The 25,991-nt window shown below is 39.8% G+C and overlaps 1 protein-coding gene across 7 annotated transcripts in view; it reads left to right on the forward strand.

Annotated features, from left to right (window-relative positions):
• The window catches only part of csmd3b (CUB and Sushi multiple domains 3b), a 315,344-nt gene that overhangs the window by 170,106 nt on the left and 119,247 nt on the right, over positions 1 to 25,991 (forward strand). For 3 of the 7 annotated variants that reach the window (XM_031866559.1, XM_031866564.1, XM_031866558.1), the window contains 3 exons: positions 6,257 to 6,369; positions 12,514 to 12,552; positions 22,484 to 22,561. In XM_031866559.1, coding sequence (XP_031722419.1) covers positions 6,257 to 6,369; positions 12,514 to 12,552; positions 22,484 to 22,561 — 230 coding nt within the window. The remainder of the gene's footprint in view (positions 1 to 6,256; positions 6,370 to 12,513; positions 12,553 to 22,483; positions 22,562 to 25,991) is intronic. The other 4 variants (XM_031866560.1, XM_031866562.1, XM_031866563.1 and 1 more) reach the window with 2 other exon arrangements.

Here is a 25,991-nt window from a genome sequence, read left to right on the forward strand (position 1 = left end):
TAGCATACCCCTACTGTCTTATGAAGAGCCGCACACACGCACACACAAAAGTTAGCGTTGGCTAGTGTAGCTCTCTGACCCCCGTGACCACCGATGTTTGTGGACAACCATTTATTACACAGCCGGCGGAGACCCTTAACCCCGTCCCTCTGGTCAGACATCAAGTTGCCAGTGTCACATGTCCATCTGTCTCGTCTGTGCAAGATGTCACTTATGAGATTAAAGACCTCTGGTAGAACATCAACGGTGAACAACGCAACAGCTCACGGAAGAGCCGTACTGGACAGAAACGTTGGACCTTGATGACTGATTGCATTTTGCACCAAAGACGAAGTTAATCTCACGATGAAGGGTAGAATACATTTGCATGCAGCAGTTTGGACTCACAGTAACAGCACGATGCTATCGGAAAAACCCAAGTTGCTGCAAGCTACGCTACAGAGAACCATGCCTCTCTCGTCTCGACTGGTACAGTTGTCTAATAGATTAAATAGATTGTTGACAATTTCCATTCATTCTACGGTTGAGCGAACAACTGTGATTTCCAAGCAATTTAAAGTTGTTAAATGTGTGAGCGGTGCTATCACAATCTGCAGATTGCACTCAGTATATTGCAACACAAGTGTGATTGAGCTGAGATATCGTGTGAACGCATCATGCTGCCGTTTAGTCTTTATTTTTGTTTTCTGTAAAAATGCACAATCACATTAAATAGTGAACTGCTCCAATTTCCAAAAAGAAGCTCTGAGAAATGTACAGAAGTCTGCATTCCATTACGAAATGTCTCCCGTCATGAGTTCAACATGGCAGAAAATTACTTTTTTTAAATTGAATGCTGTTTATGTTTTATTAATAAAATACCCACACTAGAATCTGCTCTCTAGTAACACTGCTTTTGTGTTTTGTGATTACAGTCTGCTTAGATGCTAAAATGAATAATTAACAAGTTAACAAACGAACCACAGCCTCTGTGTCTCCCCCTCGCTGCTTCCCCATCTCTCTCCCCCCATGTCTCACCACACCTCCATCGATTCTTTGCCACCCCGTGCTTCTTTATTTCCTCCCTCTCTCTCATTCCCATACTGCCGATGGAGTAGCTGGTTTGTATTGCCACGGAGGAAGAGAGAGGCACAGAGGATAGATGGGAGGATGGTAGACAGAGATGGAGAGAGGAAGAGATGCTCTTTTGGTCTCGTGTATTTAATCAATTATGTTCTCTTGCTCCTCCTGGCAACTCTTCTTGATATTCTCTTCCTCCTGCAGACACACGCGGTCACACAGTCGCTCTCCATCGCAGTATCTCATTTGTCTCATTTGATGTAGTTGTACGGTTGTAGAAACATGGAACACTGGAGGCCTTCATACATTTTCAGTGTCTTCACTTGGTAATATCGATGATTTCCAGAGAACAATAGATGTAACGTGACCTCCCTGCATATCCCCGGGAACAATCATTGTTGGCGGTTGACTGCTGACGGACTCCTATGAGGGTTTTGAGCATTCGATATAAGACATTTTTTCCCATAAGGCGCTACCGCATCGTGATCTACCGTGCTTTATACAACGGTGTTATGCGAGAAGGAAATGTCACTAGAGCAAGTTATTTTCTCTGGTTCCCCTGAGAAGAACACCTATTCACATTATTTCACAATAGAGGCACTTGCTTTGAGCAGAGGAACTAGAGGCCATTTCACGGTTTCTTTTTCTCAGGTTTTGTCCAATAATAAGTATTTTTTGTTTAGCTAAATGTACTCTGTTATGCTGCTAGTATCATTATAATCAAGGTAAGGACACCCGGGTGACAATCAAGAGCCCTTGTTTAAACTTCCTAATTTTCTAAATTCGTTTTTTTTTGAGGAATATGTCTGTTATTTAATTCAAACAAACTGTTCCACCAGCTTTGATGATGGTCCATGACATCTTAGGAAAACTTTCACTTTCAGAACTTTTAAAGCATCAGTAGCTTTTAGCACTAAGCCTGGCTTCACCCAATGTATTTTACGCCTATGTCACTGTCAAATCACATACAGGACACCCTCTGAGACCAAGGCATTAAAAATAAATATTGCAGCCCATCAGAGGATGATCTATAATACCTCTGGGCAGCTCTGAAGTGCCTTTATAGCAGATATCTTGGGAGAACACTTACCAGTCACAGAAGCCATCAACATAGATGAATGATTTAATAATGTATTACAAATTGTCCACTCGGGGAAAATCAACTAGCTTCTCAGCACCTCAGCCACGGATGATTTTTGGAAATATCAGGTTTCCTGCTGAAAGCATCATTTTAAGCTTTAATTATCCATACATGTAGTTGCCATTTCCAGCATCCTTCCAGCATCCTTCATGTGCCATGCCTGGCACCTATGGGTGTTCCCAGCGGCTGTGGGGATCCAGATGGGTGACCTTTTTAGTCGCCAGCATGTTTCTCTGACCTCCCAGCTCCTCCTGTGAGAGATTTGTACCTTCATCCTGCAGTTTGGAGTTGTTTTAGTGCTTCCTAAGCATGCAGTTTAATAGTTTAGCATCACACACTGTCTCTCCGTATAGATTTATGATTTAATTCCTGTTTTAATATTGGAACAGATTGAATAGCCACACACTCTGCCCTTAATGATGCACTCTGGGTAATGATGTCATAACAGGAAGTGAATCGAAAGCTGTAAACATGAATAATGTGTGCGAGAGAGGGAGTGCACACATAAAGATACACAGCGACGAGAGCTGAGGAAGGGAGAGGGGAAAGAGGAAGGGTAGGAGAGCGGTAAAGAGAGACGAGAGAGGGTGACAGAAAGGTTGACCTACAAACAACGTCAGCAAAATAATAGTATCGATTGATGAAAAAGATAAATAAAAAAAGAGAGACGAAAGGAGAGGTCTGGTACATTGTGCCCATTGTTATCCAAGTGTTTGACATAACCTGTCTCTCCAAAGTATTTGATCGAAGCCGAGGCTCGTGTTCAGAATTATGTGCGTGTTGTTAGTAAGCATCATAATCCTTTACAGTCTGTGCTCAAGCATTTCATGTTTCACCACGTCAACAAAACATCACTTGCAACATTTATAATGAATTCATATTAGATGTATTTCTTCTCATGTGCTACACGACATACTTTAAATGGGAATCTATACTTCACTTGTGGCAATACTAGTGTCGTTTTAGTCTTTTAATTCAGTATTAATAGAAATCTCTTGTAAAGTCTGTTCCATGTATTTCCATCATGTTTTCATGCCAGCAGTTATACAAAGCTACAAAACTACAAAACTACAAAAAAAGACCAATACAGACAAAATCAAACAATAGTAGAAACAGATATGAAAAGATTTTCCCAGCGTGCATCAACATCTCATAATATAGGTGTCTACTTTATTTATGTTGGTCACCTACATTCACAGTTGTTATTGTTTTGCAGTGTTGGCACTGTTGTATGTAAATCAGGTTTTGTCTACCTGGGCCTGTGAAACTACTTTGCATTTGTGTGTGAATTAATGTTTGTGTATGAATTAACGTTTGTGTGTGAATTAACGTTTGTGTGTGAATTAACGTTTGTGTGTGAATTTATGTTTGTGTGTGTGACTAATGGCAGACATCAGAGAATCCTACTGATCTAGGGCACAAGGTGACCCTCCCTCTCTCACACACACGCACACACACACGCACACACACACACACACACACACACACCAGCACAAACCAGCACACGCAAAGACATATTCTAAAACACCGGCTCAGCATTCTTGTGCTCCACTTCATACCGCTGTTATTGGAGGGTGCAGGTGGAAAGTACTGTATACACTAAACCAATCATGTGTGTGTGCGTGAGCATGCATTTCTGTGTGTGTGGCTATTAATGGACTGCGGAGGTTAACAGTAGGGGTTTATAGAAGGAGACAAGCGAACATGAGAGGGCAGTCCATTTCATACTCGTGTCTCAAATGTAACAGCCAAGGTGATATTGCTTTAAAAAAAAAAAAAAACTATGAAAATGTAATGGGAGTAGAAAACGCACCTGTGGCTGACACTACAAGATGAAGGCACCATACATCAAAGGATTGACGTATAGAAGACGATTATTGCCAGCAGACATTGTATTTTAGCTGCAGATATTTGAAGTTATACAGGACCAAGGGTCTTTTATTCTCTAAGTGTCTGCTGGAAAGCAGTCCCATCCTCTAAGGCTGCCAACAATGACCTGAAACTCTCACTTTGCCAACCACAAGAGCTTTGTTCATCTGCTCAGCCAATTAAGCGATCTCATCCTCCCTACTAGATGAAAGAATTGCAAATTGGGTCCTATCTACTAGTGCAGTGCACCATCAAAGCCCCAGCTTATAAGATTGCTTCATTGTGAAAAGGCTAATATTGTTGAGAGTATTATACTGCAGTGTGATAGTCCAGAAGTTGTTTGAAACCTTTGTGATTTGCATATAACAGCATAAGAGGTACAATAAAGGTTAGTAGTAGCAGTCAAAATATTTAGTAATAGTAATTATCCAATACAACACCAACTTCCTTCAAATTCTCAGAAATTATCATGATAATTGAGTTTGTGCTCAAAGTTACTGGGTCAAATCTCTAACCCTAAGCAGCTGGCAAGATCTCACAATGTTGGCAAGAAGAAAGAATAAGAAAAAAACAATCTCCTACATCATTAAGAGCGATTGAGGCGCCCTTTAGCATGCAGCAAAATCCCCAGTATTTTTTCGAGTGGAGCTGTAACAGACTGGCTGTGTTGGACAGTGAGGTCCTCACACTCTTTGTAAATCACTCAGTGTTATTACAGACACAGGCTTTGTTCTTACTTCATTCTAGACAGCAGCTACACACACAAAGACACAAGATACCCAGGCAAGACGGAGAAAGCGACAGAAATTTAAGTGAAGTAAACTAAACCTCAGGCTGATTTTTTTTTTTTTAGTGTCTGTTGTTGCCGTGACATTTTCTTTACAGCTTCACTACCTTGTTTTACAGACTTCGGCTTTGTTCTTTTACAAAATGACTACAGAATTTGTTGTGTTTTTTCCGCTCCTTCTAAGTATGTACTAAAAGACTAAAAGAGCCAGTCGAAGTTTAATGCCATAGAAATAGAAGGGGATTTGAATGGACATTCCCATTTTAAATCAATTTAGCAGGATGGTCAGAGCAGCGGACATTTGCCATTGCAAACTGTGACCATTGTAGCGGGCTAAGTTCCGTATAAACTTTCGGCAAGCCAAGGAATAACTCACTGTCTGACGTGTAACACAGGTCCTGCCATGGAGGCTGTCTCTTTTGCACCAAAGGTGAAACATAGATGTAAATGTCGGTCTGTCACTACCACGGCTTCCGGCTTTGCGGCGGAGCAACAAAGTGCGACACACTTTACAGCCTGACACTGACGTGTGTTTTCATCATGACAACCAATGGCGCGGTAATGCATGGGCTTACCGGGGGCCAAAATCCAGGGCCTCGAGTACCAGGGGCCTCACAAGTAGTCAGGATAGTCATTGCATTATGTTTTGAACACACCTGATGCAACTCAGCAGCCCTAACTGTTGGATCAGGGCCGACATCAGCTGGCTCAGGTGTGCTGAGAGAAATGGGAAGGTCTGAAGGTCTGGAGCTGGGAACTCAGGGTCTACCTTCATTTGAAGGTTTTCTGAATCTGCTCAATTGAGTTATCCAACAGAATATAATCTTACATGGCAAACACTGCCAGCAAAATTAAATGCGTAAATAATAAAATTATTAATTATAGTACGTTTTGATGTTAAGCTTTTTTTGCATTATCTATAATAATGGTTCAAAATGATGAAATTGCAGTTTTCAGTTTAAATTTTGCCGAAATTTCCCTTTGACTGGGATTTTCTGCGGATTTTTAATTGAAAAGACTGATCTTTTGGAGCGTATTTTCTTACAATGAGTTTCCTATTTTGTTTACCGATAAGGTGGACACTCCATTTTATATTTGACGCTGTCCATTGAATTAAGGTTACCAAGGCATATTGTGAAGGAAGGGAATGGCCACGAAAACGTCCTTAGCCCCAGGGCCTCAAGTGATATAAAGGTTCCTCGGATAACTAACAGCAATCGTTATTTTCTTTTAAACTAGTCAAATGTCCACATGTCAAATGTCAAATGTTTGAGACCTGAACAGCAAGGCATGTTCGCCACACACTCATGTTTGGATTTGTTGGGAAAATAAGGGAAAGGTTTTCTTAGTGTGTGTTTGTTTCAATTTCTTACAATGTTCTTCCTGTCTTTCTTTCTCAGGTTGTCAGGCAGTAATGTCCCTTCTCCCATCGTCAGCAACAAGAACTGGCTCCGACTGCATTTTGTGACTGATGCCAACCACCGTTACCGTGGCTTCAGCGCACATTATCAAGGTAAGATGGGTAATGTGATTACATCAAGAGAGACGGGCATCTTAATGTACACATTTGCACACATACATATGCAGAGCGCTTTCATCTATGATAAACACAAGTCTGTGTCTACAGTACCTCCAGATCTCTTTGGGTTTGTTAATTTAATGATGGTTCTTTTTTTAAGGTTCTAGTTTAGCTTCTTTGACATTTTCTTTTCTCTTTTGCCTTTTTTTGTTTTTTTTCTCTTTCTCTCTGCTGCCTTTTTTCCCCCTTTTCAACTGACAGTTAATTACGCTTGTTGACTTTCAGTCTTCCCGGCTCTTCTCGACTACACTTTCTCTCACTGTCTCCATTTTTCTGCATCTCCCTTGAGTCCAGTTCTCTCTCTCGCACTCTTTTCTTTTTCTGCTCATAGGCGTACAGTTCGATTTCTTTGACACAAACCCTAACCGGTGGAAAACATTAGGAAATTCGTTTGTCATCGTCCACGTCTCCCAACAGTGATAACGAGAACTGAATGTGCGGAGCAACTGCACATTCTGGAACAGATAGTGTTTAGATGTCATACTGTACTTGTTTTTCATACTCTCCCATGTTTTGTTTTAGTCTCAGGCTACATCCATACTTTCAAACAAAAACGATCTCCGTCCATCAGCATCGTTTTCGCCTGAACACGAATATCACGTGACTCTTCGCGTACACTGGGCATGCACGTGGGTGTCGATGTAAACAGGAAGTAGATTGGTTGCTTAGTTAAAAAAATACGACAGAGTAATAAAGTAGTCTTTAATAATGAAAGGTCGTGTTTGATACTTAAGATCTTCTCTAAAATCTTCCTCAGACACAGTTCGTAGAAAGTTTTAGTTTTATTTTTCAGACTTAGTTACAACGCTGCAGGTCTTGCTCTATATCTTTCTCACACATATCAAATTTACTTCAAAATCAACACTTACACATAAAGGTTTACTAGATTATGGGTCCATAAAAGTGGTCAACACACGTCTCTCACTCGTTTCCTCTCGGTTTCGTTGTTGTCTGTTCTCACTCGTAGCTCTGCTGGCGGCTTAACTATCTGTCCTACTGAATAGCATTTACTGCTTTAGTTCCTTTACAAAACCAGTAAATGCTTTTGTAAAGCATTTACTGCTACACTGTCTACGGCGGTATCTGTGGACTTCACAATAGATGTCGAGAACAAAATAAGCATTAATAAGAAAAGGAAAGTCCTCCGTTTTGTGTCCATCACCCTCCCTAAAGCCGCTAACCGTGACTTCAGACGGTCGCTCCGTAGGTCTGATAACGCCGCTGGTCACGCCGCTCGCTGATCGCTCCAATAACAGCTGCTTCCTCCGTAATAATGCAGACTTTAACTGGACAACAGCTGCTAGTAAAGACAACAAGGTCAGCAACACCTGTAATCAGTTGTCCATGTTGAATTAACCTGGTAGTTGATCGGTAATCAATGTTGTTGTTTATGAGCTTCCGGGTAAGGGTCAGGTGATAGGCATGTGACGAATCAGGGAATGACACGTCATGACTGCTAACAACCAATCAAGTAGCGAACGCGGTTGTGGGCATCATCGTTTTCAAACTCCTCCATTTTCGTTGCTTGAAAACGCCGGCATAGTGTGGACGCTTAGTGTAAACGTAGCAAAACGTATGCGTTTTCAAATGGAAACGGAGTAATGTGGACATGGCATCAGATCACAACTTGTTTGGTACTTTTAAACACTATTGACCCCCTTTTGTGAATCCCTTGTGCATGGTGCATGAAGTCCATTCAACATCAGAATGTACACTGGGCATGGAGCTGTGTTTGATATTTGTTGCGCACCTGCAACACTGATGGAAATAGGCTGTGATTAAAATGATCAGCAGGTGTTTCATGGGCCTGCATCAATCATGGCCAACAAATCAGCTGCACAAATCCCCTTACAATATCGGGAACATTTTATTATTTGTGTGTGCATTGTTTTAAAGTTAAACTAGTGTAAACTAAAGTCATGGAAACAGTACAGTGTGCCTTCATTGACCTGGTCTGTGTAGGCGTGCAGCACAAGCAAGTCAATCATGGCCATGCTTGACACCGAAATTTCACTGTGCCACTCGATTATTACCGGCACACTCTCTACTGTGCCTCGCCTCTCACTTCACAGCACATTCAAGTTCACAGCAAGTCACCAAAATACCAAGCAGACTCAGGCAAGAAGACTAAGGTGTGCACCCATCCAAAATGTCACCTCTCGGGAGCACGTGTGCCATGTGCTGTCAGAGCTGGGCCCTGTTTCTGTATAACTTGGCAAAGAAAAACACTGAAGATAACGTGGACACGTCATGTTGGTGTTTACTTGTCATGTTTGACAAAACACAGAACGCGGATCGCTTTCAAAGATATTCATACACGACTACCCACCCCCCCCCCCCACCCCCCTCTGCATCTTCTCTTCTTAAACACCTTTTTTTCATTCACACCGTTTTCCACCATGGTCCTTTAAGACAGTAATTATGGTAATTTGCTGATTTTCATAGGGCTATTACCATCTGTCTTTGTCATCACTGAACAACCTTTCTGAGCCTCTTTAAATTAATATCATCTTTCTTCAGACTCGTCGTTTATCTATATGAAAATGTAGCACCTGCAAAACTGGCTATAGAGGTAGACAGTAGTGTCATTGCATTGAGCAAGAGATTGCTAAGTACCAAATATGTGTTGAAATATTGTTTTATAGCTGGTATTATATAAACATTCAATCCCTTGAACCAGCAAATTCAATCCAGCTGTTTTACTACTTACTCTTGAGATTACTGCCATTAAATGTTTAGATTTGAGAAAGAGGTTTCTTTATGACCCAGTATAAGTTTTTACTGTATTGGTCACATGTGCCACTTGCAGGACTGTGGACAATTGGGACAATTAAGGAATTGAAGCTGCAATTAATTCAGTTAATGATTTTATATTAACTCTGCATAATTTCCCAATCTGTGGGTATGATGAGTTTATTAGGTGGAATGTGACCCCAGAAGACACCTCAAGCCAAATGTTGCTCGTGTTTGATTTTTAAAGAACGACCACTATGGAATTGATGTCTGTGTGGTTCTCCTCTCAGAACTATCTCGTTCAATACATGGAAGTCAAACCAGTATTCTTAATGTACACATTCAGCATATTGTAGCTTGTAGAATGGACCTTTTAGAAAGTTCAACTCAGTATTAAACCTCATCCTTCTTTTCCCCTTCCTCTTTATTCAACACATCTTTCCACCCCACCCCCCCCCCCACCCTTCTCCTTTATCCTCCCTTATTTTTTTCTCCATCCTCCTCTCATCTAACTACTTCGCTCCTTCTGGCTCTCTCAGACGTTTCCCTTGATTGATTGATTGATTGATTGACAACCTGACCACTCCTCTTGAGATTTGCTTTTAACTGTTTTAATTGATCGTAATTAGTTTAAAGGTGAATCAACATGTTAATGAGTGGTGTCAGTGTGAGAGGTTAGTTGATTAATTACTGGAGTTCTTGTGATTGATTGGCTGCTTCCTGTCAGCTGTCAGCCATCTTCATTACCTTCACACATTACACATTTGCAACAGGGCGGGTTGAGTATAACGTTACTCATCTCTACTGAGAAACCTAGTTGTTGATGTGAAATCTTCACACATTGTTTGTAGGAATCTTGAGGATTAAAATCATAGGACATCTCTCATAAACTACATATAATTCTTTTTTTCTTTGAAATACAGTATACAGAATACAGTGTGCTTTGGATTACAATAAAATAGCCAGTAAAAAAATGAATGCATTACATATAAATAGTTTATTATCGAGTGTATTTGTTAACATTACTTCGCTCTGAGTCGGTAAATGTGTCAGCGGGTAGTGAGGATCGATCAGTATTCTGACTGCAACTTTGCTAATACAACTGACACTGCAAGCTGATTGGTGGATCTCCCTTTGATTTCATATATTGTAGAACCACTGGAAACGAAAGGGAACTTGCAAACATACACATTTATATTTGCAGTTTTTTTTAAATCATTCATTAGATTATTTCTGGACTCATTAACTATAAAATATTACATTATCTTTTTGTATTTCATTCTGTTTGTTTCCAGTATGCTTTGATTGTGCCATGTTCCACTGCAATTATGTGTGTAACCCCTTCAGATTTACTCTTTAATTAGAAGTCTAAGGATGTTCATCAACTCCACTTTATTATATACAGTTCCACTTCATGATAATCCACCTTTTTTATTTTACTCTGACTGTAATTCCTCCCTGCAAGCCTTATGTGGTTCTGGTCTACTAAATTCTACTTGTCTCAGAGAGAATACATTATAATGGCAAAGCCCTTGGGCAGGGTTAGTGAAGTTTAGTGGCAAACATTGTATGAAAACAATTCCAAATTTGTCTCTCAGAGACTAAATGAACAAATCTGCTTTGGCAGACAGGTTAGTTGAGTTCACCAGCCACAGCTATGAGGCCTCAGAGGGAAAGTTTTGGCTCTAGGTGGTGCCAGCAAGCTGGACAGACTGTGTGTGTGTGTGTGTGTGTGTGTGTGTGTGTGTGTGTGTTTGTGAGTTACAGGTCAGCCACTTTGCTCATAAAAACCTCCTTTGGCTGCTGCCCAAATGATGAAGTTTGGAATTGATAATACTCTAATGATTTATATCCATGTTTGAAGAGAGGCGGGGGCAAAAAGGCAAAAATGAGAAAAGAACATCACAAAGGAACATCAGAGAAAAAGAGAGAGGGGAATTGGTAAAAACAGGGAGGAGATCCAGAAAAGAGAAAGGGAGACGGAAACCAACACAGCAGAACAAAGAAGAAAGCAACAAAATACAGATAGCCAGAGAGTGGTGGGCAGGTAAGGGTTGAGTAGTTTGGCAGTGCGGTTTGGCAACATATTCAAAGTTACTGGAAGTTTTAACTGGTTATGAAGCATTCTCCATTTAATACTGATGCCCATATGACCTACATTAGTAAATGAGACCATCGGAGGGATGATTGGCTATTTCTATATAGTTAGTCTCCATGCTTTTCATCGATGCCACCGAGTTGGAATCGACGCAAAAATCAGATGAAATCAGGCAGGTTCACCAGAAACTCCCATCAACTCCGACTCCAGCGGGGGGGGGGGGCCTCCACCAGCGACCCGTTCACCGATCCAGTTCTGGCTTCGCTGTCACCTTTGACCTGGCAGGGGGAGGAGAGCCCCAAACCCAGTGGCAGCGGCTCCTCTTCCAGCCACGAGCAGAGCAGCTGGAGACCCAGGCCGTATTGCCAATCTAGCTGGAGAGAAGGGAGAGCACAAGAGAACCAGACAGACTGTCAGAACCCGCTGCAGTAAAATAAGAGCGTTCCTGAATGGATTGTGGTGCTCGGAAACAACACCACTTTCGTCCACAGGGGCCGCCAAAATATACACAAAATGAAAGTTCCTTGTAGTAGCTTTAACTATTGTGAGTGAATGTGTGTGGATGGACGTGTGTTCTTGGACATAGGAAAAGCCTGTTTGTGTATTTAGTAACGCAAAGCCTGCAGCTCCACTACATGGCTACGCAAACATTACAGAGTTAATTTCCATTTGAATTTAAATGATGCCTCGAAGTGATTCACAATGGCGAGGTCTTCAAACATGCCCAAAGCTAGATTTGGTCTCTCAATGGATCAACCATTTCAAATCAAATATATCTTCCTCGGACATTGTGTTCTTTTTAAATGGCTAAAGCTGTTACATAATGTACAATTTGGTCACATGTTTTCAGGCAGCCCTGTTGATATTTAGAGAAATTATCAAATATCTATAAATGCTTAGCATTTTTTAATTGAGTATGTATAGGATATGTTAAATAGTATTAAAAGATAAGTCGGGTAAATTAAAGTAAATCTGAGTATTTTTTTATTAGTGTATTCATACATTTCTGTAATTTTGGATTGTTTTGTCAATATGTTGTACATTATCTCTCTGTTCTTTAATGTACCATTTGCAGCACAATACAAGCACAACCATTACACCATTAGCATTTTAAATTGAGGGCTCATTAATTATTCAGCCACATATCTGGGCAATAGTAAAATGCTCTTCACTACAGGACCAAAATGCATTGAAAGATGCAGTCCACTGTAATATAAAAAGTATATTTGTCATTGCTACTTTTGCAGGCCAAGATGAAATCAGAGTTGATGTAGCCTCTCACCCTGGTGAGTTCATTTAATCATCCTTGTACTCAACATGTCGTTTGGGGACTTTACCCAAGCTATGAATTTGTGGGGTCTCACCTTGGGAGGCTGGTTTGTTAAAACCCTGTCGGTCTCTGGACTGTAGCCTGAAATACCAGATGGGAGTTTCCAAGAAATTGACCACATTTCGAGACTGAAAATGTCATTTCAAATCAAGATCATTATAATTGTGTAACCGTCAGTGATAAGTACATGATAATGTGTAAATATTTGTCAAACTTTTGTTAATATTGCAGCTGTGTGTTGAATGTATGATATGACAAACATCATATACTGTCAGTTCTGGTGTCCTTGGCGGTCCTCAGACAATATAATTACCATAAAGTCATGAGTTGTGTTCCTCCACCTAAAGAAATGTAGATTTAATTATTCATCTGACTTCTGCGTTGACCTTGTCAATTAGACCAATTTAAAAGTACAAATACCAGCAATTCTGACATCCCCCTCGAAAGGCATAGAGGGGGCACTAGTGTTGGTTGAGTGATGAGGAGGCAAAGTGATAAAGACAGCGATGGCAGTCGAGAGACATAACAGGTAAGATAGTTTGAATATTATCCAGCCAGGATGATCATTTGTTGACAACAGTTCGCAGTAAAGTCATTGGATAATGATGGAGGTGGATCACTAATGTGATGATCAAATTAGACGGATAATTGTCTTCCTTTGCTAAAAGCTTCATTACTGCAATTACCGTTGGAGACCTAAAGGCCTTTACAGAGAAACAACAAATCCAATTGGATTTTTATGGCACAAGTTTGATCTTTTATATGCATGTCATTTCTATGGATCAAGTCTTTATAATAGCCTCTCGGTAGGCTGAGTTACAGCCGCTTGTGTGCAAACTGAAGATTTCAGGTTTAAATCTGTCGACAAGTTGGGAAAACCGTACTCGGGTGAAAGACTGAATGATGCTCAAAGTTCCCGTCAGCAAAGCACTGAAACCCAGCTATTGCATTGCCACATGTCGGGATTGTGGTTGATCACGCGAGCTTCCAGATGTGACTGGGTGCGTTACAGTATGCTCTCAGCCCCCAGCAACTACACCCTAAGGCTGCCGCTGGAAATGGGAATGTTTTCTCACTCATCTTTCCTGTTAAATAAAAAGACAAAAAAAAAAACAAAACATGAACAGCTCTCCCCCGAAGCGAGAAACAAGAGATTCATGTTGCCAAATCAACTGTTGAGTTTGGCCGCAGGAATAATAAATGAGAATACAATTGTACTGTGAATTTTCAATTTAAATAGGACAACTTTAATCAGTTTCGGGGTCATCATATTTTCAAGAAAAAGACTATTCTCATTATATCAAGAACTGGGGGGGGGACACCGAGCCAGTCAGTGAGTCACGTGCTTTCAATCAGCCAGTGACACAGTGAGCTACAGTTCATTCAGGTAACTGCTGTAAATAGGTGCATTAAGCACAAAAATACGACAGTTGCTAATGATAAAAATAGATTTGATGAAAATCCCCATGATATCGCGATACATTGACTAAAACATTTGCTAAACCCCGCCCCCTAAAAGTGATTGTCCAATCATAGCTTAGCAACCATAACTAAGTAAATTGTGATACATGATGAGGTATAAGCAACTCCATTACATCATATTGTCTTTAATTTTGACTTGATCTTCATGACTCGTTCATGCAGCCATGCGGTTTGTCAGACAGCTAAGCAGTTTTTCAGCTTGAGTCTATTGAAACAAATTGCAGTGCACACCATTACACATTAGAAAGCAGCTACATTCCTACAGTGTGATTGTCATTCACTAAGTCGATCCACTGGTCAATCAGAATTTTCCTCCTGTTGCACTTACTGTAAGTAGCTTGGTTAACAGTGTGAGGTAAACGCCTGAAGTGTCTAGTCAGTCAGCTTGTCAGTCAGCCATTGCGTCTGGCAGTCAGCCAGTGAGCAGGCCAGTCAGCCAGCCATCTTGTCAATTGAACGGTTGCCAGTGTTTCCATTTACTGTACATATTTTAGTCTGAACACTGGGAAATAATGTCAGGCCCCTATCAATGAACATTAATATTACAGAAAGTGGTGGTGGAGGGGGCAAGAATGGAGAGATCCTGGCAATGCGTCAGAGTCATCGTGTCACAGTGTAGAAAACACTATGTGATTAAAATCACAGAATGAACCTCACCAGAATCGTCTTAATCTGTTGATTACACTTTAAAAGAAAAAAGGTGTGATCAGTATGCCAAGCAAACAGGGAGGAGGGGGGGGGGAAATGAAATATGACTGGAAGGATATGATTCAGAGAGAAATATGCGAGGTCATCTAAGAATCCTTATTACTGCATCAATGCTACAATATTCCCTCTCAAACATCAGAGGTTGCTTTTGTGATGCATTATTTTAATGATGTTGGAAAAAATGAACAATGGTGTTCCATGTGTAGTGCTGGTGTTCGATAAATTATTGAATGTTTCAAGGAACATTTGCTACCTAAATGCATTCAAGATGGATGTTTTCAGTTCAAACATTGCACTCTTGTAGTGTAGTTGAAGGATGGCCTATTTACACACCCCTAATGCTGTGTCAATGTAGAGGACGTTCATCAAATGAACTATACGTGCAAAGCCGGAACAATTAATACAGGTGTAAGTAGACCTCTTAGATATGAACCGTATGTTTAAGTTGACGTCTGTAGGGTGGTAACAAAACCATTTGATACTTTTCAAATATTGATTGTTTCTCTCAGGACTCAGCACTTGCTGAAAGCAGAGCCAGGTGCACTTGGGACATCTTACAGCATTTGAAAGCATATTTTTCACACATTAAAATCTAGAATAAATCCAGGAGGATCACACTCTGCTAGCAGGTGCATCTTCAAATGGCTGATTCCAATCTGCTAATTAAATTGCAGGCATCCACTCAACCTTTCATAACAATTTCACTACTTTTTTGCTATACACACCTATCACCACTGAGAGTTTATATATTTCAACTTTTAGGGATAATATTTTAGGCATCACATACTCACCTCCTGTTGGCTCAAAAAGTAGCGGTTGAAAGCCAGCGGTAGCATTCAGTTGTTATTAAAAGAGAACAGCTATCTATGTCCGTCATCATGTCAGTAAAAAAAGCTGAAAAGCATCCAGACATTTCTAGAGCCACACCTGAAGCACACTGCATGTGGATATGGCCACACGCAATCAGTGAGTTTGTGCTTCAATTCACCTTCTTTCTTTCCTTCTTTGCTCACACATTTTACTTTAGTTGCACATAACTGGTTAGTCATGTAAGCAGCTATCTGAGTAAGTCCAGAGCAACCATAAGCAACAAAAAGGTGTATTTCAATTCAATTTGTATAGCCCAATAGCACAAATGACAAATTAGCCTCAGAGAATGGAGGGAGCCGTTGCACTGACAGCTCTCTCTGACCTTCAGTCGTCATCTCAAAATCAATAGGCTCTTTCAGCATTTAACACTTGAAATGTTAAGAAAGTCAATTTTCTCCAACATCAGCATAATGAAAATGTCACACCTAGTAGCTTCTCATTCCTGTATTTCAGTGGGATCTTGACCCCTGACCCCGACCTGTGGCTGTTTTTGTACAAATACCCCAGCAGAGGAAATAGCAACAATGCAATACTCTTCAACAGCCTTCCTCTTGAATGCAAATGTGAATTTACCTCGACATCAATTCTAATTAGATATAAGAAGATCTGCAAAGACTTCACCCACTGTATTCAGTCATGCAGTCATCTGTTGAACTGGTTCCTTTCTCAGACAATGTGCTGCATTAATTACTGTACACTGCAGGCAGACACATACTTGAAGGTTGTTTACATACCTGAAAACATTCATTTTATCATTGAAAGATAAAGACATAGTGCTTCTTCTAGATCGGTTGTGCACTAGCTTCCTTGTCTCTGTAATTTACAGTTGTTTACTCATTATATGGGGCTCTGTTGTATGTTCTTTCTTTACTGATTCTGTGCCAATATACCAGAAAAATACAATCCTCATTGTGGGATGGGGATGAGCAAATACTGAGGGTTACATTGATTAGATATTCTGTCCACACTCTCCCCTGCATGGCACTCTGCTCTAATGCCCAACCCCACGCCCTCAACACCTGGCTGTGAATGTGTGTTTTTGAAATGTGTCACCTTATGTGTGTGTGTGTGTGTGTGTGTGTGTGTGTGTGTCTATCTATCTGTCCTCCTGTGCACATACAGAATTACGTGCCCATGTATCTGTACTAGTGTCTGAAATCACGCTCATCCCCGCAGGCGCGTCTCCTGCTATATGTTTCTGCACGTGTGTCTACTTTAAGTTGATGAACCTGTCGATGCTTCTTTGGATATATTATGGGTGTGTGCAGCTGTGTGTGTCTTTTGTTTGTGTCCAAGTGTGTGCGTGTGTGTGTGCCAGTTTGTCTTGTGTCTACACGTGTGTCAGGCATGAACAATCTATTTCCTTCCCTGCGGCAGAACCTTCCAATCACATCCCTCCATCATCTCTCTTCATTACGTATTCATTAGTTTCTGTGTCTGCAGGGCGGTGATTGGCTCTTAATGAACAACTGACGGCATTATCAGTCAGCCAATGCTGTGGCAACAAAATAAGTCAGCCAGTACAAAAGAAACACCAGTCAACCACTGGTACGGAACCATTATTCATCTCCAGCAGTGCGACAGTTTACCCCTCAGGGAGGCTGACATATTGGATATTGTCGACTGCATGGTACCTTTGATATGACTCTCACAATGCCTCAAACCTGCAGGTGATCAAGTGCATACATCTTGAAATGCTCTGAATATTTACAGCCACTAAAAAACATTTAGCACATGTGGCATATACCATTTAGTTTCTGTGTAAATAAATCCCCGAGTCCTTTTCCTTGTCAGCTTTAGCTTAAGAACCATGACTCAAACTAAGTACAGAGACACTGTAGGCCTCGGAGGGTTCACATGAGCTCATATATCTATGGACTACCCCTGTATATCATTTTTTATGTTATTTTGGAGCTTGCATTTCAACAGCACTGGCTTTCATCGTTGAATCCCTTTTCTAACGTCGCTATGTCAAAATGGCAGGGACCATACTTGGTTTAATTAATGCAGCCAGTTTGCACAGACACAATCTGATGATGTTGTATGACTGCTGGTCTGTACTTACAAAATAGCTCATCAGATGTCTACAGCACTGACAACTGCTCCCACCCCACTGATTGCACTCACTAATTGCACGTATTAGAGCCATGATGAACTCAATGTAGGCAGAGGTGTATATTGATCATTGCAACCTACACATTCATATTTCTATCACCACCTTCTGTCTAGTTCAAGTACCATTTGAGCCTGCTAAATACTTGCATATTAAACACATGCAGTGAGAGTTAAGTATTTTATACATCTAAGTATAAAGCAAGGCATCGCTGTCTGTCTTCGCATATCTCGAGAACCGCTCACCTGATCTACTTCACACTTGTTCGGTGTGTTTCCGGTCACCCCATTGAGCCCTTTTTGTCAAATTAGATGCTATTTGGACACGCAACACGTTCAATATTAACAAAGTTTGAATGAACAAGCCAACAGCGCTCTGTTTAGCAGTATTCAGTGTAATTCACCAGCGTGAACGGAAGTAAACTGTGACTTGAGTGTGTTTTTTCCCTTATAAGTTCGACTGTGTTTCCCTGGTGTAGGACTTGATACTAACTTAAAATACAAATAATGTTACCACCAGCAAAATGCCCCCCGCTAATTCAATCCATGCTCTATGGCTATTGCATTAACAATCTTTACTTCTAATTGCATTAGCTGGTAATTTAACTCATCTCTCAGCATGAACTGTTTAATTCGTGTAGGGCAATTTTGAAAAAGTATCTGATTACGATTATTTTTGACAAATTGCGATGTTAGAGGTAATGATAATTCATGTCATTATTATGGCGTGATTTCTGTGAGGATCTGTAGCAAACAAAGATGTTTTCATACGTCTGTAGAATATGATGTGTAGGCCAGGACATCTCTGCAGCATGACAATATTTAATTTAAGTTACAGTATAAGCAGTATATGAACATGCTGTTTGAGGTGCTGCTTATAGGGAGAGTTGCTCATATCTGCCTGTCAACCATGTGGATTTGATTGTTCAGTTTTGGAAATAAGACGAATAAATCTATGGTTTTACAATAGATGGCAGGAAATATTTGCCTTCCCATGGGGGGCGACCACTGAAGGGCATTTAGCTGAAAAGCTGGTGAGTTCAATCAAAGTGTGTGATGCCTGTCTGCTCAAATCACCTCCTTAGAGAGAACGCCTCACTGCTCCACATTGCCAAAAACAAATGTGAAATCCAGATGGTATTGTGGTTAACCGGCAAATATGACGAAAAAATGTGAGTCATTGAGCTGGATCCTGCCTGTGGCTTACAGAGTAGGTGGAGCTTTTGGGAATACATTCTGAAAGAGAATATATGATATGTTATATGATGGGATGTTGGTTTGAAAGTACAGTAGCAGGACTACATCAGACTGAAGGAGATGCTTTTTTTTTAAGTGTGTATTTTGGTGAACTAGGTTGTGTGTTTGCTGTCTTACTGTTAACATTTAGTTCAGTTCTTATTTATTTTGTTGCTAGTTAAATATAGTTTTGTTAAATATGCAATATTTTACTTCATGCATATGGTTTACTTAAATGCATCTGCCCTTCCATCTGTTGTTTGCAGTAGAGCTGCTGCTTGTAGGCTAGAATATCAACACGTGCATATTTAACTTTGACGCACATTCACGCAGGACAGGTTTTATGATGCATATTAACGGGGGCTTGATACTGTGAATGAATTTGGATAGGCAAAAACAAATTTGACTTTTAACAATTTTTGGCCGGGATTTCCCAATTTGGCTGCCTAAGAGGGGGGGGGGGGGCAACATCTCAAAGATGATTATAAGGCTTTGATCTAGATCACAGCTTCCCCTTGTCATAAATAACAAGTCTGTTGATGAATGTTCTTGATTTCTCACACTCGGGACATTCTCAAATACAAGTTCAATCTGAAGGCATTCCTACAACTATGTAATGTATTGTCCCCCCCCCCCCCCTCTATGTTCTGCTATACTATTTGTGCATTTTTTAAATGAACACAAATGAGAACTATACCACCCAGTGTCCAAGGGACTAAAGGCTTCATGCATCCGAAGTGGTTGTTATGTCTGCAATGCATTTAAACAGAAAATGTATTCACTCCACTTTTATCATAGTTTCATGTGAACTATATATATTTTTCAAATACAGCTGTCTGTAGTTGTTCCAAATTGTTTGTGCAATTTTCTAAAAACACGAGAATAACCCGGGGACGTATGAATCTTAAATATTGAAGAACAAATTCAGTGGAGGCCTTTTTTACGTCGGATATACTGTCAGATATATAATAGTATTCTCATTTTGAATATCTATGACACCAGTGTTGGGGATGACAAATTGTATTCTTTGTGTACGGGTTACAGTGAAGTTAGTTAAAGTGTTTGGCATTAGGTTTATGAGTACATGAGTTGCTTGGAGCAAACTCATTAATGGAGAATTTCTGACTAATTATTTGAAGGTGTAAGGGACATGTGTATGCGTTCATGATATGTGTAAATTATTGATTAAGAATTGCATTGATTTCTCTTTTCCAATTAAAAAAATACGTCAGGTGGTGACGTCATTACAAATGAACATTAAAAATACATCAAGGCCTAAAGCGTATGTGCTTTGAAACCAAAGTCTATTTAGATTTGAAATACATCCCCATGTTCTTGTTATCTGGAGGTATCACAGTGGACCTTTTAAAGCACAGCATATTGTGAGTTTTTATTTACAGCAATAAAAAGACATGATTTCCCATCCGCTCAGCTCACACAGAGGGACATTCTCACCTCTATGACAAGCGAGATAAATAGAACCACAGAGTTTAGCTGTTTTTTTTTGCCGTTACACTGCCTGTGGTTAGATGAAAACCTTGTGTTTTTTACGAGATGTCGTTTGCTTACAAATAACTTAAATGAGGTATTTTTGTCACATGAGGAAAAGTGATAATGTCTAGGTGTGGTTGAATTAAGGAGGGATCACTTGCAGGTCATTTATGAAGGCATGATGTGTGAGCACTTCTAAAAGACTGTCTAATGTAAGCAAGTGTATCTTCACTTACTGTCCTATTTAGTACACTATTATGTACACTATTATTCTTCGTTCCCTGTGGAGACATGCGACAAAAACAAAGTTTCCTTCACAAATTCAAGGTAACACAGTGAGAATATTTGATGTATATACAATTATTCCTTTGAAATATCAGCTATACAACGGCATATGGCAAACATGCAGTGATAATGTGTCAATGTGTTAATTAGTTTCACAGCATGATGCACAGTACGGTACGTCACTACTGCCATAGCTACTGAGTATATATGAAAAAAAGAAATTGGCCTGCTCAGCACATGTGTCCATAGTCTAGTTCTTAGGCTAGTTCTAGGCTTTGTGTTTCCATCTATTTTTACAAGATTGGTTATGTACCTCACATATTTGTCTTTCAAACGAGTATAATAGAATGGGTTGTGGGGTATCTCGCGCGACTTGTCGCACATGCACCCACCACACTCACACACATGCAGTTGGAACCACTTGTCATGCTGGTAAGTTAACACAATAACACACAAATGGAGCTCATGTTCAGCCACTTTACAACACATTAATCGTTAGCACATTAATATAGTTTGTATAATATCATCATGGTAAGTAGAGTACCGCTAACATATGTGCATGTACACCGCAACATTAGGATAATTGTTGGCATAAAATGCGCACGATGTAATTTCACCATGCCAAGTATAATTTATTTGACAATATAACAGTTTTGTGTGCATATATGTAGCCTCTGTAAAACATTAGGATAATCGTAATACATTAACTCATCTGCCATTTGTCACCATTCACTGGATTAGTCAGGTCATTACGAAAACAGCGACTGTCAGCCACGCTATCAGACATCCATTAAACTGATTTGTCACTGTACTTTGTCATTGAAGACAAGACATATTTGTGTTCATGTTTTCATTATTTATGTTGGTAATGTATTCATTTTTTTTGGACAGGAGAGAGCAGAAAAAAAATCAAATCTGGAGAGAGTCAAATTCAAATGACCGCAGGGTGTTTTTGATGTTGTTATTATTGCATGGACTCTAATACAGCTCTTGCCCACTCACTTTGTCTTTCCAACCGTACGTGCTGAGCTGTAGTAACATACAGGGGCAGCACTGCTAACTGTATGACACCATGTCCCGTATGTAAGAACACAGTGCTCGAGAATCCCTCTGTCAGTTTGTCTCATTTTGTCTTTGATTTGCGCAGAATAAAAGAACTATTCACTTTCTAACGTACCATTACTTGACTGCTTTGATTACAGAGCTGCAACATTTTCATTTTGATTCAAGCTGTAATTTTCCTTTACCAGCTTTTGTTCAGAATATGATGGGGCTTCCAGTAAAACACCTCGACATCTAATGTATGTTTCTGAGTGGCAGAGAGAGAGAGAGCGAGAGAGAGAGAGAGAGAGAGATTAAGCTTCTTATGAACAAAAACTCTGAATGATGCTATTGTTGAAATCATTTTTCTTACTTTCTTTTCTCCGTCTTGCTTCTGTCTTTAACTTTTTGCTGTCTCTCTATGTCCCTCTCGCTATCTGTTTCCACCATTTTAAGATTTACTTTGCCTTTGTAACTTTCTTTTCCACTCTACTCCTCTCTCTCTCTCTCTCTCTCTCTCTCTCTCTCTCTCTCTCTCTCTCAGCATTGCGAGGGAGAAGAATCTGCCTTTTTTAAATTCCTTTGCTTGCTCTCATTTTTATTTTCCTCACTTTATCCAATCTGCTGTCTGATATTCTTCTGTATTCTGTTCTTCTCCGCAGTGAAGCGATCAGTAGATTTTAAATCGCGGGGAGTTAAATTATTCCCTGGCAAAGACTCCAGCAACAAGTTTTCAATATGTGAGTTCACAACTTAATGTCACTGTGGCTAATGAGCTAATGTGTGATGGCTTGGTGCGGCCTGGACTGGTTTCGTGTTTAGGTTTGGTTTTGCTTTGCTTTTGTATTATTATATTTTTTACTTTGTCTCATATAAGGGCTGTTAGTTCCAACACGTTTTGCCTGTATTTATTGACAACACAAACATATTGTGTGCAGACGGTACATGCAACATCAATTCACAGAAACATAGAGCTTGAATCTATGACTGAGATGTTTAAATGAGACATCCCTTCATACAGCGATGTGTTGGAAATTGCCACAGCCTTTATAAGAGCGTGCTTTTGTATTCTGCCTGACTGCTGTGTGTTTTTGTTGTTTTGATGTTTTGTATATGCATTTTCGTCACGGTGTCTTGGTTTATGCATGCTTCTTCATGGCTTGCTTTGATGTATGTAATCATGGCTTGATCATGGTTTGTTTTGCCTTGCTTTCGGCTTGTTCTGGGGATATGAATCAGCTGTTGTATTATTGTTTCCCGCCCCCTTCCTGCCTCTTCTCCTTTATTTCCTCACCCTTCTCTTCTCCGCCTATCAAACACCTAAACTAGATTTATGTAGAACTTTTATACACAGGTCATTTGGGGGCATCAAAGCAATTATTACATTTATAACAGCATCCCTTTGCCCTGAGGCCAGTGGCGAGAATATAAAAGAGTAACTAATGTATCTCCACTATTATTCACATCTATATTAAAGTTTTTGAGTATACCCTCTCACATTCAGCAGCAAGTCAAAAGCACTGTTGCGGATTTATTATTCCAAGTTTTCTACACGCTATAGGCTTAAATCCAGTACAAGTACAAAAAGTTCACTGTTATTTCACTGCTCTTCTTTTGCAACCACCACAATGTCCTCAAACTTTGTGAAATCCCACGTTGTAAAACTTTGGAAAACTAACTATTAAATAAGACAGCCTGAAGTCAAATTATCCAGCGTAAGGGTGCTAATGGTTTATAAGTCGTTTGACGCACCGTATTGTAAAAGTGGTCACATGAGTATTATTTAATTTCGTTCAACACTCTGACATCGAGAGAACATGCATAAAAAGCATGAAAATTCTCCAAGAAAGAGATCAGTACCTTTTTTATTTTACTGAAGTTCCACTTATTAAAGCTGTCAGTGCCCACATAAACCTAACATATTTTAGAGTTATCTTACATCTAATTCCCTCTTTATTTCTTTCTCACTTCTTTATGTCTTTATTACATCTTCTCTACTCTCTCCTATATTACACACACACACACACACACACACACGCACATACACATTCACATACACTTACACATTAACGGTTATGATATGTATGTATGTTTATGTTTCCCATCTAGTTTAATCCTGAGCACACTACACACATTTTTGACGTTTGCATTACTTACATAAATAAGCACATATTTGCAAAATGACAAACACATTTGCATCGATGCAAGGACACACTCTCATACATGCCAACACACAAACTTGTACACACACATGAAGTCGAGTGAACCTTGCTTGTCCATGTTGTTAATTGGTTTGCATGCTTGCCAATTATGTTTTTTTGTTTTTTTTTTTTTACATTTCTGATTTATCCGCTTGTTTTCCTTATTTGCTTGTCCACTTTGTATTTATGTGTGAATAAATACTGCATGAGCCGAGCTAAGCACAGCACAGAGACACAGCGCATCCCATATTCATCAGTTTTCCTGACAGTTTGGGGTGTCATGGTTGAGGTTCGATTCTACAGCTGTGAGTTTGTATGTTAATTAGTCTGGCTCTGATTGGTTCAGATGTTAATTTGCTCCGCTCTGACTAGTTTAACTCTCCGGTGAAGCACAAAACCCGTTTGTGTGTGTCTGTCCGTGCATATGTGCGTGTTATTGTTTCTGTACATGTGTTTTTGTATATGTGCATGTGTGTGTGTAAGTATGTGACTGTTGATGGTTTGTGTGTGTGTGTGTGCGCACCGCACTGATACTGTAACCTGTCCCTCTGTTTTGGTGTTAATAGTCCAGATGGTCAAATTAGCCGCTCCAACAAAGCAACAAACTATCTAATCTACACACACACACACACACTCACACACACACACACACACACACACACACACACACACACACCGACCACCTGCTGGGTTTGTTGATAAGGACTAAACATGTACATGCATGTTAGTCGGTTAGCCCGGACAGGCTGGGTGGAAGTATAAATAGGCACAATTATCGCTCTGCGTTTGTTACACCTAATTGAGTTATTTCAAATCTTAGCTTTTTCATTAGGATTATACAACACAACACATATGAAAAATGTACAAACTAAAACAGCATACTTAGGGCATTATCAGCATTATTTTTAACTATCAAGAAAATTATCACTGTGGCGATTGATATTCAAGAATAAAGATACGATTTGCAGCCTTACACTCAGTGCTTTAAACATTTATTATTATATATTTATATTATGTATTGTTTTACTGACTCGGTGGGACTTTGATCAAACTCAGCAGCTCTTTTCTGTTCTTCACACTTTCCTCTTTGCTTTTTATAGGTGAAATATTATTTTGGGGCAGTCTTCTGTGCAACAAGACCTTGTTTAGATAAGGTGACGGTGACTTGTCAGCAGTAAAATTAACGTTTAGATATAAAAGCTAGATGAAGAAAAAACGAATAATGTGTCATGAGGATAGTGTCAATCTCCATCCAAATACAATATAAGCTGTTATGTTCTTTCACAATCAGACATAATCATAGGCTACTAATGAAATAAGTGATCAACAGACTACTGACGCAATTTGTTCTTATTGCTGCTTGAGAAACAGTCTGAATATTATACTACACTAAAATACATGATCAGTTGTGTTGCATTCGAATATCAAAGTACACCAGGGGGTGTTTTGTTTGCTCGCTGAAGTAAATAAGCACACCAAGACAGTTTTTTCCCTCTAGTAAAATTCCACTGACACCAGACATTAGGAAAGGATGAACGACTGAAAGAAGCGCATTAAAAATCCTCCGAGTGGCCTAATTTTACTTTCATTTGTGTGAATGAAAGATGACGAGGACTAAAGGATTATTAAAATCATTTTACTCTTCACTGTGATCTCATTAAGAAATACGAGAGATCCCGTCACGTGGGGCCTAAACTTGAGTAAAAATAGGTCATCAGTGGACTCTAGCTCATTAAGATGCTGTATTGCTACCAATAATTTAGTTGTGAGCCAAACTACTAGAAATAGCTCTGTGGCAAATAATGGTTCCCTTTTGGTATGAGAAAAAAAAAGACAAAACGAGTTTTATGTGTTTTGAATTGGAAACGTTTTAAAATAGAAAGCTTTTGTTTGTGATTTTCTTTTATTCACTTACCTGACGGCGATGCAAAGACACACTTTTGTCTCTTTGCTCATCCACATGCAAACA

This window comes from Anarrhichthys ocellatus, unplaced genomic scaffold (assembly GCF_004355925.1).
Source record: "Anarrhichthys ocellatus isolate YVR2014 unplaced genomic scaffold, GSC_Weel_1.0 scaffold35, whole genome shotgun sequence".
NCBI classification, from domain to species: domain Eukaryota; kingdom Metazoa; phylum Chordata; class Actinopteri; order Perciformes; family Anarhichadidae; genus Anarrhichthys; species Anarrhichthys ocellatus.